The 13802-nt window shown below is 45.7% G+C and overlaps 1 protein-coding gene and 2 non-coding genes across 8 annotated transcripts in view; 2 read left to right on the top strand and 1 right to left on the bottom strand.

Annotated features, from left to right (window-relative positions):
• Window positions 1–13802, bottom strand: part of ABHD6 (abhydrolase domain containing 6, acylglycerol lipase) — a 61581-nt gene that overhangs the window by 1171 nt on the left and 46608 nt on the right. For all 6 annotated transcript variants that reach the window (XM_067754915.1, XM_067754916.1, XM_067754914.1 and 3 more), the window contains exons 5-9: window positions 13640–13753; window positions 12208–12340; window positions 8528–8685; window positions 5260–5314; window positions 4952–5052 (exon numbers count right to left, since the gene is read on the bottom strand). In XM_067754915.1, the coding sequence (XP_067611016.1) occupies window positions 4952–5052; window positions 5260–5314; window positions 8528–8685; window positions 12208–12340; window positions 13640–13753 (561 nt within the window). The remainder of the gene's footprint in view (window positions 1–4951; window positions 5053–5259; window positions 5315–8527; window positions 8686–12207; window positions 12341–13639; window positions 13754–13802) is intronic.
• Window positions 10636–10740, top strand: LOC137233224 (U6 spliceosomal RNA). The gene has a single exon (XR_010947383.1). It is a non-coding gene; the product is annotated as a U6 spliceosomal RNA (small nuclear RNA).
• Window positions 11458–11564, top strand: LOC137233212 (U6 spliceosomal RNA). Its single transcript, XR_010947374.1, has one exon. It is a non-coding gene; the product is annotated as a U6 spliceosomal RNA (small nuclear RNA).

Below are 13802 nucleotides of genomic sequence, written 5' to 3'. Positions count from 1 at the left end.
CTCTGTGGACAGAACTCCCAACCAGGCCTGGCAGGGGTGATTTTTAGGACGAAGTCACTTCAGTGTTGGGGCTTGTGGCTCTCTGACGGAAGTGACCACATGCCTCATGTTTTATCCTGCAGCTCAGCGCTAGGAGGTGTGCCGCTGGCAGCATTACTGAGGTGGAAACACAGACCCTGCCCTGAGGACATCCTGGTCTGGTGGAGAAGCCAGACAGGACAGCAGACAAATGCAGCACGATGTAGCGAGGACTCTGATGGGGGAGGATCCTGGGAGCTGAGAAACCACACGGGAGGGGAATTCATGGAAGAGGGAGCAGCCCAAGGGTGGGAGGTCATGGCAAATGCAGGGGACAGCAAGGAGCCTGGTGCTGTCTGAGTGGGGATGGATGTGGGGAGGGACAGAGGGGGCCCACTCCTCCAGCCACGCCGGGAGTCAGGCCTCAGTCTGTGGGCAGCTGGGGGCCGTGGAGCTGTGTCAAGGACAGCGGCCAGTGATGTGATCAGGCTGGGCCAGGAGAACGCACCCTGCCCCTGGACTAGGGGAGCCCAAGCTGTGGGGAGGCCACACAGGAGACGCGCAGAGGGGAAGACTAATTATCACAAGCTGGAGGAGTATCTCCTGAAGGTCCTTTGGGGGTCCCTGAGCTGCGGGACCTCCGGCACTGAAGTTTGTTAATAACGGGGGGTGCTTTTCCAACCACTTTTCCAGGGCCAACACCTTTTGAACAACGCAATTGCATTTTCACCTGGGTTACCTTGCTACTTTAACGCCAACCTACCGACTTTCTCCCCAACACATTCCTTTGGTGTCGGGTTTGTATTGACTCCCCTTCTCTTAGTCACTTTCATCTTCAACTCATCCCAGACAAGGTGGGCCCCTCCATCCATAAGAGCAAGAGCAAAACCCCAGCATACTCGAGCACGGTCTGTTTCTGAGCTTTAGTCTCATCAACGCAGATCATTAAAACCAAGATTTGCCGCCCACTGGGAAGCGGGGTGAGCGGAATGCAGAGCACCCTGGGCTGCGAAAATGCAAAAAGGAACAGCTAATGGGGAGCATGACAGGATTTTGCCTCTCCCTGTTGGTCCCCGAGAGCCCACATCACCTTTGGGATTTTTAGAATGAAGAAAGGCCTTCATTGTTCTGACTCTGATTTCTGACTGAATGACTCCCTGCTGGCCCAGCCTGGGTCCCACTTTTCCTATCAGGCGTCCACAAAGCTGCTTTCAGTCCCTGGCTGGTGCGAAGGAAGCACAGGAGGTCTCCCTCCTCTGGATGCCCTCGTTCCTGTGCTGTGCATTCTCGGCTGCACCTGGCTGACGTGAGACAGCTGCACGCAGACGACGCCACCACCGCTGCCTCCCGGCCTGCGCCAGGCCACAGACCTGGCTCCCCCAGGCACACAGACCTGGCTCCCCCTCCCCAGTCTCTTCTCCTGGGTCGTCCACAGTTGTGAGCCTTTGTGGTGCAGCCTGACTTCCTGCCTGTGCTTTCACACACATACAGTGGGGATGTGCAGCCTGCCCAGGGCTCACAATGGTGGCTTTCACCTTGGTGTCCACAGGGGAGCTGTCTCAACGGGGAAAGCTTTACTCTAATTTCCTTTCTCACGACTGTCAACAGCATAAGACGGCTAGATACCCTTTAACAGACACTGTAATTCTGTCTGCCTGTGGGCTCCATTTCCCACCGTCTCCTCTTGCTTTTAACTTTCCAAGAACTTTCAATAAGATATGATTTCTAAAGAACAGTGGCAAACCAAAGGGGAGCTTCTGGGGTATAAATGAGTATTTCTTTGGAGGGCTTATTATGGGTTGATTGTGCCCCCTCCCCAAATCCATATGTTGAAGTCCTAACCCCCAAAACCTCAAAATGTGACTTTATTTGGAAATAGGGTCATTGTAGATGTAATTAGTTAAGAAGAGGTTATACTGGAGCAGGGTGGACCCCTAATCTAGTATGACTGGCATCTTACAAAAAGGGGAAATTTAAACACAGAGATGCATAGGCACAGGGAGAATGCCACGTGACGATGAAGGCAGAGATGAGGGTGATGCGTCTATAAGCCAAGGAACACCAGAGACTGCCAGCAAACTCCCAGAAGCTTGGGGAGGGACATGGAACAGACTCTCCTTCAGAGCTCCCAGGAGGAACCAACCTGCTGACGCCTTGATCTTGGACTTCCAGTCTCCAGAACTGTGAGACGGTCAATTTCTGTTGTTTAAGCCACCCACTTTGTGGTACGTTGTTACAGCAGCCCTAGTAAACTAATAGAGCCACCTGACAAAGCCTCTGACCTAGCGATTCCACATTTAAGAACTGACCCTTCAGATATGCTCTCAACACTCCACAAACACACATGTATAATGATGTTCACTGATGTGTTGTTTAATGGCAAAATTGAAAATGACCTAAGGGACCATCAATAGGGCACTAGTTAAATATACTGCAGCAGAACCATATAACGGAGTACTGTGCAGCTCCCAAAAAGAACAGAAAATTTTGTTTTGGGCAAGGATCATTCACGAATGATAAATCTAAGGGGAATGTTTGATGACGGGCAGGATATCTGCACAGTCTCAGAGTGCCTCCCCCCAGACCGCTTACCAGTTGCCAGGGGAGAAATAATTACTCTAGATGAAGAAAACAAGACGTCGTGACCAGACAATCAAAATTCCCATCACCAGGACTTCCCTGGCAGGCCAGTGGTTGAGACTCTGTGCTTCCACCGCAGGGGGCATGGGTTCAACCTCTGGTTGGGGAACTAAGATCCCACATGCCACACAGCGTGGCCAAAAGAAAAAAAATCCCCATCACCCAGTGGCAGAAAGACACTGTCCCTCTGAGGATGTGATATCTTATCACCCATGAGATAAGGGATATATGGCAGGGATATATAACCTGAATTTAATCACGAGGAAACAGCAAACAAACTCAAATTGAGGAACATTTTGTAAAATAACTGGCCTGCCCTCTTCAAATATCTCAATGTCACGAAAGATAAAGACAGACTGAGGGAAACATTTCATATTAAAGGAGATGGAAGAGACATGACATGCAGTATGTGATCCTGGTTCAGGGGGCAGGAGGAGGGGGTCTATGTAGGACGTTATTGAAACAACAAATACATTTGGAATATGGACTGTAGATTAGTTAAAAGCGATCGCATCAATGTTAAGCTTCCTAAATGTGACAACGTACCGTGATTACGTGAGAGAATATCCTGGTTTGCAGTAAATACACCTTGAAATATTGGGGGTAAAGGTACATAATGTAAGCAACCTACTCCAAATGGTCCAAAAATACATATTTCTAGATCTATCTAGATGAGGATGATGAAGCCAGTGTGGCAACTGTTCAAAAGTTGGTAATAAATAAGATGTGGTACACACATACCACGGAATGACACTCAGCAATAAAAAGGAACAAACTGCTGGCATACGCAACAATACGGATGAACATCCGAAACGTTACGCTGGAGTGAAAGAAGCCAGACGCAGAAGACTACATGCAATACGATAGCATTTTATGAAAATTCTAGAGAACTATATTCTAGGCAAAACTACAGAGACAAACAACAGATCAGTGGTTGCATGGGGCTGGGATAGGAATGGAGATTAACTGCAAATGGGCAAGAGGGAACTCTGGGGAGTGACAGAAGTGTTCTACGATTGGGCTGCAGTGGGGTGCACAAGGCGAATTTTACAGCATGTGAATTATATTTCAATAAAGCAGTTAAAACAGATGAGATGTGGTAAAGCAATATAGGAGTGCTCTGTACTATTTCTACAATTCTTCTATAAATTTGTCATTATTTCAAAATAAAGTATTTTTAAAAATAGAATGAGTACATCTGTATGGGCTGATATGAAGTGATTTCCAAGGTATATCTTTCTTATATATGTGAACTAAGGTGCAAAATAGTATATATATAGCATGTTTGAAAAACTTACAGATAAACTTATTTACGCATATTGATATATGCTTAGAACAGGAATGGGCAAACAATGGTCCCCTGCCTGTTTTGTGAGTAAAGGTTCACTGGAGCTCTGCCTGCCATTTGTCTGCATGTCCCCACGTCTGCTTTTGCAACACACAGCACAGTTGAGTAGATGTGACAGAGAACTTATCGCCAGCAAAGTTGCAAATATTTACTACCAGGCCCTTTACAGAAAACGTTTGCCAACTCCTGCCTTAGAAAATTTAAGAAATATACACAAGACTGTAAGTGTGGCCTCAAAGAAATGGGAATTGGGATCTGGAATGTTAAAGAGACCAAGTTCGCATTATAAATCTTTTTGTACTCTTTAAAGTGTTATGTACCATTTGATTATATGGCTTTGAGAAAAATAATTTGCAAAAATGATTTAAAATTGCCTTACGGGCTTCCGTGGTGGCGCAGAGGTTAAGAATCCTCCTGCCACTGCAGGGAACACGGGTTCAAGCCCTGGTCCGGGAAGATCCCACAGGCCGTGGAGCAACTAAGCCCGTGCGCCACAACTACTGAGCCTGTGCTCTAGAGCCCGTGAGCCACAACTACTGAAGCCTGCGTGCCTAGAGCCTGTGCTCTGCCACAAGAGAAGCCACCACAATGAAACCTGAGCACCACAATGAAGAGTAGCCCCCGCTTGCCGCAACTAGAGAAAGCCTGCATGCAGCAACGAAGACCCAACGCAGCCAAAAATAAATAAAAAAATAAAATAAATACATTTATAAAATAAAGCTTGTGTGTTTAAAAAAAAAAAAATTGCCTTACATTTTAGGAGGTCAATGTCATTGCTCTCAGCTCACAGAATGATGCTCCCCGTGAACACTGGCACCTGAACCAGGTGTGTGCCACCTCTTCCTGGGATCAGAAACCAGCCAGGCTCCCATTATAAATGACCTCTAGCTTCTCCTCAGAGCCCGGTCTGACTGACACAGGAGGTCACAGGGACACACTACACACCTGATCTTGTTTCCCCCAGATGATCTGCGTCGGGACCTTGATCTTGTCCATGTTCTGATGGAGGGAGTATCTCGACTTCTCACTGACGATCTCCAAAAACACTTTTGAGAGAAGGAAAATAAAGTGAGTGCATGCTGGGCTGGGCTGTGGACACCACCGAGTGTAGACAGTCTTTGAGTCTAAGCCACTGCTTTTTTCTTGAGGGGCCCCAGAAAACTATCAGTCTCAGAAATGTAAGGAAAAAGAGGCAGCCACCCATAAAGCTTGACTTGTCACACAAGCTCAGAGCTTAACGCAGGGCTACTTACGTTTTCGGTAGAAATTGTTATGAGGGATGCGGACGTCGACAAGGCCTTGCAGGATCTGAAGATAAATAACCCAAAGTCAGAAGGCAAGGGAAGATTCCTATCCTCAGGCCTCACATGGGTCTGGGACAACGAAGGAAAAGAAGTCCAGCAGTTTAGGGTTCCAGCAGTTTAGGGTATTGTCAAGGTCTGTAGGGCCTGGTCCTCCAAATTCCCATGATGTACTATCATGCAATGTAACGGGGAGTCAGGTTCATAAGAGGCTTTTTTCTTTCTCATTAGAAAGGAACTTTGGTAATACTGTGAAGCCAAAGGTCCCCTGCGGCATGTAAAATACACCCGAGATGGCCTGATAGCTGCTTTACCTTTGAGAAAATCTCCGCTTAGCCTGAGACACAATCAGGATGGAAATAATATCAACTAATTATTCAGTAATACCCAATGCAAAACAGGTCTATTTAAAAAACATTAAACCATTGGGGATGAAGGGCCTCTCAAACAATGAAGAAATAAACTATTGCAGAAATTGTGGGAAGGCTTCCAGTGTCCTGTGCTCATTGTGTGACACTGCCCTGGCCCTCCCTGCCGCGGGCTGTGAGGCAGCAGCACAGGTGGACATGACAGGCCTCCGGGACCTGCGAGATGGGCCCAGAGAGGTACTGTGGCCAGAAGGAACACGGCCCGCCTCTTCCCCCGCCTCAGGGTTCTTGAGGTAGTGTCCAGGGCTCACATTAGCAGCCATCACTCCTCTCATCTCCCTGGGAATGGTCTGAACCCCTTAACTGCACTCTCAGGAGTCCTGTGCACTGACTGAAGTGGGAAGATCCTGCCGTAACTGCTCTGGACTAAAGTGCTGGAGCATGACAGAATCTGACTACTCGGGAAGTGGAAGCCCAGAGGTGAGACCAATGGCAAGCTGTCCAACACACAGTGCTGAGCATCAGACATTTTCTTTGTTCTACTATCTATCCTGCACTCATGCATCTATCCATCTTCCATCCATCCATCCTCCACCTACCCAACTACCCATCCATCCTGCATCTCTGACTCAGACATGCACATGTCTATCCATGTGTCCACTTATCCTGCATCTGCCCATCCATCCTCCATCACCTATCCATCCTGCACCTCTGAATCATATATGCATATGTCTACCCATGTATCCATCTATCCTGCATCCACCAATCCATCCACCCTCCATCCCTGCTGTCTCCAGACATTTTCCCATCCATCCAACCAAGCATGCAACCATCCAGGTATTTTCACCATCCCTAAATCATCGAGGCATGCACATACATCAGTTCATGAATCCATCTATCCTGTATCTTCCTACACATCCATTCTCCATCCCTGCATTATCCTGGCTTCCTCCCATCCATTGATCCATCGAATCTATACCTAGGAGCTACCTCATGCAAGAACAGCCAAAGACAGAGTCCTTGCTCTTACAGAGGTAAGAATGGAAGACACAAACAAGCAAACAGACGACCATAACACAATGTGACGCAATGGGCTGAGTGCTCGGGTGCTCCAGAAAAGACTCTGGGACCTGCATTTATTTTCTCCCAGTGTTTTCACATCCCTGACAACTCAAAACATGGAAATTTCTAAAACCCTGTTTGGCCACTCTAATCTGGAAAGAGATAAGTGGAGAGTGGATCAGTGCAATGTCACGACTGAAAAGAGGATTTCATGGATAGAACATACCGCAGAAATCTGATTCTGGGTGCTTCCTCAGAGATGGGCCACACCCATGCATGAGTCATGTTCACAACTTCTAAATAGGACCCATTCTCTCAACTCCTAGGAGGACCCACTCCACCCTGAGGCAGGGTCCAGTTCCTGCAACAGAGTGAGATAATTTGCTGTTGTGAGGTCTCAGCCTCAGACTCCCTTGGTTTTCCCCACACTTTCCTCTCTTGGTTTTCCCCACACTTTCCTCTCTTGGTTTTCCCCACACAACCTCATTTAGACCCAAGATCTTTAATATCATCATTGGCTGATGGCTTTAACTTGTACAACTCCAGGCCAGACTTTCCTCAGCTCCACCTGTATAGCCAACTGTCTACTTGACACCTGCACTTGATGGTCTCACAGGGAACTTGAACTTCAAACATCCAAAATGCAGCTCTTAGCTTATCGCTCAAGCCCACCATCCGTCTCCTTCTCTTACTCAGAAAACACTACCTTTACCCAACTGAAGTACCAGGAAGTCACCTGGGACTCCTCACCTTCCCTCATCCTTCATTCCAATTTGCCAGTTAAGTCCTGTCTTCTTCCTTCCAAAGCTTCTCCGGTCTTGTCTCCACTGCTACCACCCCAGTCTACACCACCCTCATCTCCAAGCCACAACAGCACCCTAATGGGTTTCTCTGCTTCTGTCTGTGCTCACCTACAATTCTTCAGTGTTTCTCTTATTGTACTTAGAAAAACTCCAGTCTCCTTCCCATACCCTATAAGGTCCTATATGATCTAGCCCAGTGGTTCTCAAAGTGGTTCTTGGGAGTCCAAGACGTCAAACTATTTTCATAATAACACTAAATGTCACTAGTCTTTTTCACTTTTATTCTCTCTAAAGCATACTGATGTTCAGAGCCTACATAATGAGGGATAATGTCATCATTCTGAAGGCTAATGAAATAAGTGCTGTGTATCCTTGTGTTTTAAGTTTTTCTGAGTTTTAATTTCTAATATGTTAAATATCAATAGTTATAACTTCTAGAAACAAATGCTCGTCGGGGTTCTCAATAATTCTTATGAGTGTAAAGGGGTCCTGAGATTTTTTAAAACATGAGACTCTCTGATTCAGCCCCAGAATCCCTTTCCAACCTTTTCTCAACCCATTCTTTCCCTCACCCTCTGGGCTCCAGTCACCCTGGCCTCCTTCCAGCATCTTGAATTGACTGTGTTTTATCCATCGCTGCCGATGCTGCTGTCTCACAGAGGCTTATCAAAGCTTCTCTGGTCTCCCCTGTTTTCAATCACTGCACCATCTTCATTTCCTCTATAATACTTATTACAATTTGTAATTATTCGTCTTCTTGTTAATTGTCTGCCTCCCCCACTGGCCTGCATCTGCCCAGGGACTTTCTCTGACTTATTTACTCCCCACGGTGCTCGAGCACAGTGCCGGATACATCATGGGCATGATACAGATACTTGTTGAATGAATGAACAGATGAGTACAAGGCAGGAACGCAAGGAGAAAGCAGGTACTGGCAACCTGAGCCCTGGACAGAGGGCAGGCACACTGCTGCTGAGACCACGTTACCTGCTGGGGCACCCTGAAGCGGACATAGGAGCAGAGCTGGAGCATTTCACTCATCTCTTCTGGAGTGGATGGGATCAAGGGAATCTTCTCTACGGCGGCTGACTCCTGCAGTTCTTTGAGCCGTTGTACAAATTGATTATCAGTTGAGTACTGCAGACCTGTGGGATTCAAACCAAAACAGCTTGGCAATATATCTACCTTCTTACCAAACCCCATTTTATATAGAGAACTTCCCGTATCAGCCCAGAACTAATATATTCCTGGTGTTTTTCACCAGTAGATTTCTTTTTCATTGGTACCGACATCCTTGCTCAAAGTCAGAACCACACTCTGAGAAACATAGAAAAAAATTCTTCAGAATATTTGAGGGGCTCGTTACTCAAACTGTGGTCCATGGACCAGCAGTACTGGGAGCCCATAAGAAATGCAGCATCTCAGCCTTTTCCCTAAGTCTCTTAAATCAGAATCTCACTAAAGTTGCCAGGGGATTCATACATAGGATAGAGTTGAAGGAGCACCAGTCTAGACTAAGACAGCTTGCCTGAGCCCCTTTCACATCTGTATGGTTGAGAGGAGACCTGGTGAAATGCATGACTGGACTGGAGCAACTGACTACTCCTTCCGTCTGCCTGGACCCACTTAATAATCTCTTATTTGGGGTCAATCCATAAACACAGCGAGAATGAGTGCCCGTGTGAGCTGTCCCCCATGTAGTCCCTCCTCCTCCAGGGGAGCATTAGGCGATCCTGAGCTGGAACAGCTCTCAGATTGACCATTATTTTCTATCACCTGAAGCACGACACCAAGAGTTCACACGAGCTGACGTACACAGGAGGGTAAAACTAATTTCATTTCCAACACTGAGCAAATGTCTAAGTGTTTAACTTAGCTGAAGAGCTAGAGCTTTGCAAGAGAGGCAGTGGCATCCATACTGTGCCACAGAGATCCACACTTTATAAAACTCCTATGTTTAGCAACTCCTCTAAATCTAACATGGGTATCGTGTGGCTCTCATGATGCCATGGGCAGATTACATGATCTATTTCCTTCTGCTTTAAAAATAATCCTAAACTAAATGTCATATGGTATACCCTGAATTGGATCCTGGAACAGAAAAGGACATTTGTGGAAAAACTAATGAAATCCAACTAGGGTCTGGAGTTTAGTTAACAGTAATGAACCAGTGTTGGTTTCCTAGTTGTGACAAATTTACTGAGGTTCATGAGCTATTAAAGGGGAGTACTGGGTGAAGGGCATGGGGGCCTCTCTGTACTATCTTTGCAACATTTCTGTAAATGTAAAATTATTTCAAAGTAAAAAAAGCTTATCTTTTCATTTTCGTATACCAACAAATGTAATTCTAAACTTCTAATGGAAACTCTGGTATAAAACTCTTTCTCTGAGCAAATGAACATAAACTCAAAAAAGACCTTCCGTAAGTGATTTAAGATCTGACCTTCCGTAAGTGATTTAAAATCTAAATAACCTTCCAGAGGGGCTATTCCTCCAATTCTCAAACTTTATAAGACTAAATGATTTCAGACACAGTGCTTGGGAAAAGGAGAAGAGAAAACCCTTTGGGAGCTTGCCTTTGATTTCAATGAGCTTAACAGACCTGAAAACTGAACTTTCAGAGTAAGTAAAAGATTTCAAAGGTAAATTCAGTTATGTTTCAGTGGAAGGTGTACAAGTTCAATTCATGGCTGGATTCTACCGGGTAAAGGAGGTAATGAGTATGAGTCATATATAAAAGAGGTAGTGAATGTGAAAGGACTTCCCCCCAAAACCACAGCTTGGGCTCTGGAGTGAGACAGCCTAGGGTCAGTCCCTATCCTGGCTCCAGCACTAACGCAATTACTTCTACGTTCCCACCTATAAAATGGGCATACTGATCTGGATAAGAATTACATATGTAAAAAGTCACTGAGATATACACTAAAAATCTGAACAATTTACTATGTGTAAACCACACTCCAATAAAGTACCGGGGGTGGGGAGGGGAGCAAGTGAAGGAAGAAGAGAGAAGAATTAAGATTTTTCTCACTAACACACTGTAAATCCAAGTTTGAAGGCTTATATATATTAAAAAAATTTTAAATCTAACTTTAGTGCTCGCTTCAGGGGCATATATACTAAAATTGGAACAATACAGAGAAGATTAGCATAGCGCCTGTGCAAGGATGACATGCAAATTCATGAAGTACCATATTTTAAAAATGAAAATAAAAAAAAAATCCAACTTCAGATCATAATTTCAGGGGACATGTTACAGCTCAAGTTGACATGAATACCTGTAAGAACAGAGAAACTAAAGTTTGTTGATTAAAACAAAAAAAATCTTGTGGGACTTCCCTGGTGGCGCAGTGGTTAAAAATCCACCTGTCAATGCAGGGGACACGGGTTCGAGCCCTGGTCTGGGAAGATCCCACATGCCGTGGAGCAGCTAAGCCTGTGCGCCACAACTACTGAGCCTGCGCTCTAGAGCCTGGGAGCCACAACTACTAAGCCCCCGTGCCTAGAGCCTGTGCTCCACAACAAGAGAAGACACAGCAATGAAAAGCCCACACACCGCAAGGAAGAGTAGCCCCCGCTCGCCACAGCTAGAGAAAGCCCGCGTGCAGTAACGAAGACCCAACACAGCCAAAAATAAATTAATTAATTAAAAAAAATCTTATAATGAATAAAGATCTCTGAGTTTTCAGCAAAAAAAGGAAGAGGCACGATAATAGTACCTTCACCTCATAAGGTTAAGGCAAGAATTAAATCCATATAAATCCATATAAATTCTTAGCTCATAAGAATTCAATCAATGTTGGGTGTTAATATTATCATTATATTTCAACGTATTTAAATGTTGTAAAGTACTATACACATTTACATTAACCCCCTCAAACTGTGCAACAAGGCTGGCTCTGTATTTTAAAACTCAAGCACTCGCTTCAGCAGCACATATACTAAAATTGGAACAATACAGAGAAGATTAGCAAGGCCCCTGCTCAAGGACGACATGCAAATTCGTGAAGCGTTCCATATTTTTCAAATGTAAAATAGATAGCTAGTGGGAAGCAGCCGCATAGCACAGGGAGATCAGCTTGGTGCTTTGTGACCACCTAGAGGGGTGGGATAGGGAGGGTGGGAGGGAGGGAGATGCAAGAGGGAAGAGATACGGGCACATATGTATATGTATAACTGACTCACTTTGTTATAAAGCAGAAACTGACACACCATTGTAAAGCAATTATACTCTAATAAAGATGTTAAAATTAAAAAAAACCTCAATATGGTTATGATTATGGTTATACAACTATTGTATCTATCACTGAAGCAATCTGATTAGTATCTCTAAAATATCGTCAAAAAGATGATTCTAAAAAAACAGTCAGGGCTTCCCTGGTGGCGCAGTGGTTGAGAGTTCGCCTGCCGATGCAGGGGACACGGGTTCGTGCCCCGGTCCGGGAGGATCCCACATGCCGCGGAGCGGCTGGGCCCGTGAGCCATGGCCGCTGGGCCTGTGCGTCCGGAGCCTGTGCTCCGCAGCAGGAGAGGCCACAACAGTGAGGGGCCCGCGTACCACACAAAAAAAAAAACAGTCAGAGCAGACATTGCCATTTATGTCTTCAGAGATTCAGACCCCGCTGTGCTCAAGTCACTCATAGGGTTATTTCAGCCTCGTAACTCACCAGCAGGGCACACAAGAGACAGGCTGCAGACATCTGATGGGTAGTGAGCAGCATACACCCCAGCCACGTGGCCGCCCATGGAGGTGCCTATCAGGTGGAAGGGTTTTTTGTTCAGCTTGAGGCATTCTACAAACTAGGAAGGGAAATGAGAAAGAGGCTTGGTTATACAGCTGTGGACAATGACAATGGTGATTACAGAGTAGAAAACCTCTGTACTTCCTATGGGGACAAGTGAAAAGGACTGTTGATGAAAGGGAATCTGGAATCTACTGGATCTATTATCCAGATGAGCCCTGTTACATGCATGTACTTCTCTTTACCTGACACAGGTTACTGAAGGGTCATTTGTAAGTATAAAATCAACAAGGATTCTCCTAATTCATCAGTCAGCAAACTTTTAAAATAAAGGTTCTGAGAGTATTTTCTTGGGAAACTTTTTGTGGGCCACATGACCTCTGTTGCAGCTATTCAACTCTCCTGTCGTAGCACAAAAGTAGCTAATGACAACATGTTAACGAGTGAGTGTGGCTCAGTCCCAGTAAAACTTACCTTACAAAACTCAGTGGCAGGCCAAACAGAGCCCACGGGCCACAGTTTGCTGACTGTTGCCCTAATTTACAGGCCTTCCCATCCATCCAACCATCCATTCAGATAACGATCCACCCATCCGTCTATTCAACCATCCAACCATTCATCCAACCATCCATCCAACTTTCCATCTATCCAACCATTCAACCAACTATCCACCCATCTGCCCATTCACCTAAAAAATATTTACTGGATGTCTATTACGTACAAGGAACTATGGTCAGCTGCCGAGGATACAGCGAAGAGTCAAAGAAACAAGGTTCCTGACCTCAACAGAATACACAGTTCAATGGGGGGAGAGGGGCAGGCATTAAATAAATATCCTCAACTGGGGAAAATATGTCAATTTGAAGCTTAGGAACCACTAAATTTTGAAATAGTTCATGAGCCCCAAGACCTTGAAAGCCCAGTCAGAGGGGGCTGAAGATAGATACTAAATTAGAACAAAATGCAAAGAGCACCCTCCCCATCCTCTACAAGTAGGCAGACATGCTGTCATTGTCATCATGGAGCTGGTAAGCAGAAAAATAGACTCTAAAAAATGAAGTGGTCTTGAGGAATTCTAAACTCCCTTTCTGAAGAGCTGAGAAAACGCCCAGATGGCATTTCCTTAGAAACAACTGCAATAGGTTTAGAGGAGAACAGCCTGCAATAAGCCCTGGTCCTCCACAGCTGACCAAGGACACCACTGGGCTGCTGCCATTTTGTTTGCAATTACTTGCAGACAGGATGCATTGGAGAATGGTTGAGTCAGAACGGAACTCCCTTGCCTGCTCTTCAGACTCGGGCATGCAATAGTGGGCAAGACCCACCTGGGCAATCTTTGGTGGAGCCTCCTGCTTACCTGGTGTATCCTCTTGACTTGTCCATCTATGGACAGATCATCCAGGGAGGAGCGGGTGGTGCCCTCATGTCCTGGCATGTCCACGCAGACCAAGTGTAGGTTCTTTGGAAGGAACTGAGGATACACAGGCACAGACTGTCAGTACGTGTGCAGTGTAGAACAT

The sequence above is a fragment of the Pseudorca crassidens genome, chromosome 10 (assembly GCF_039906515.1).
Source record: "Pseudorca crassidens isolate mPseCra1 chromosome 10, mPseCra1.hap1, whole genome shotgun sequence".
NCBI lineage: Eukaryota > Metazoa > Chordata > Mammalia > Artiodactyla > Delphinidae > Pseudorca > Pseudorca crassidens.
Note: the sequence above shows the minus strand (reverse complement) of the source record. Positions and strands in the feature narration are given on the sequence as shown.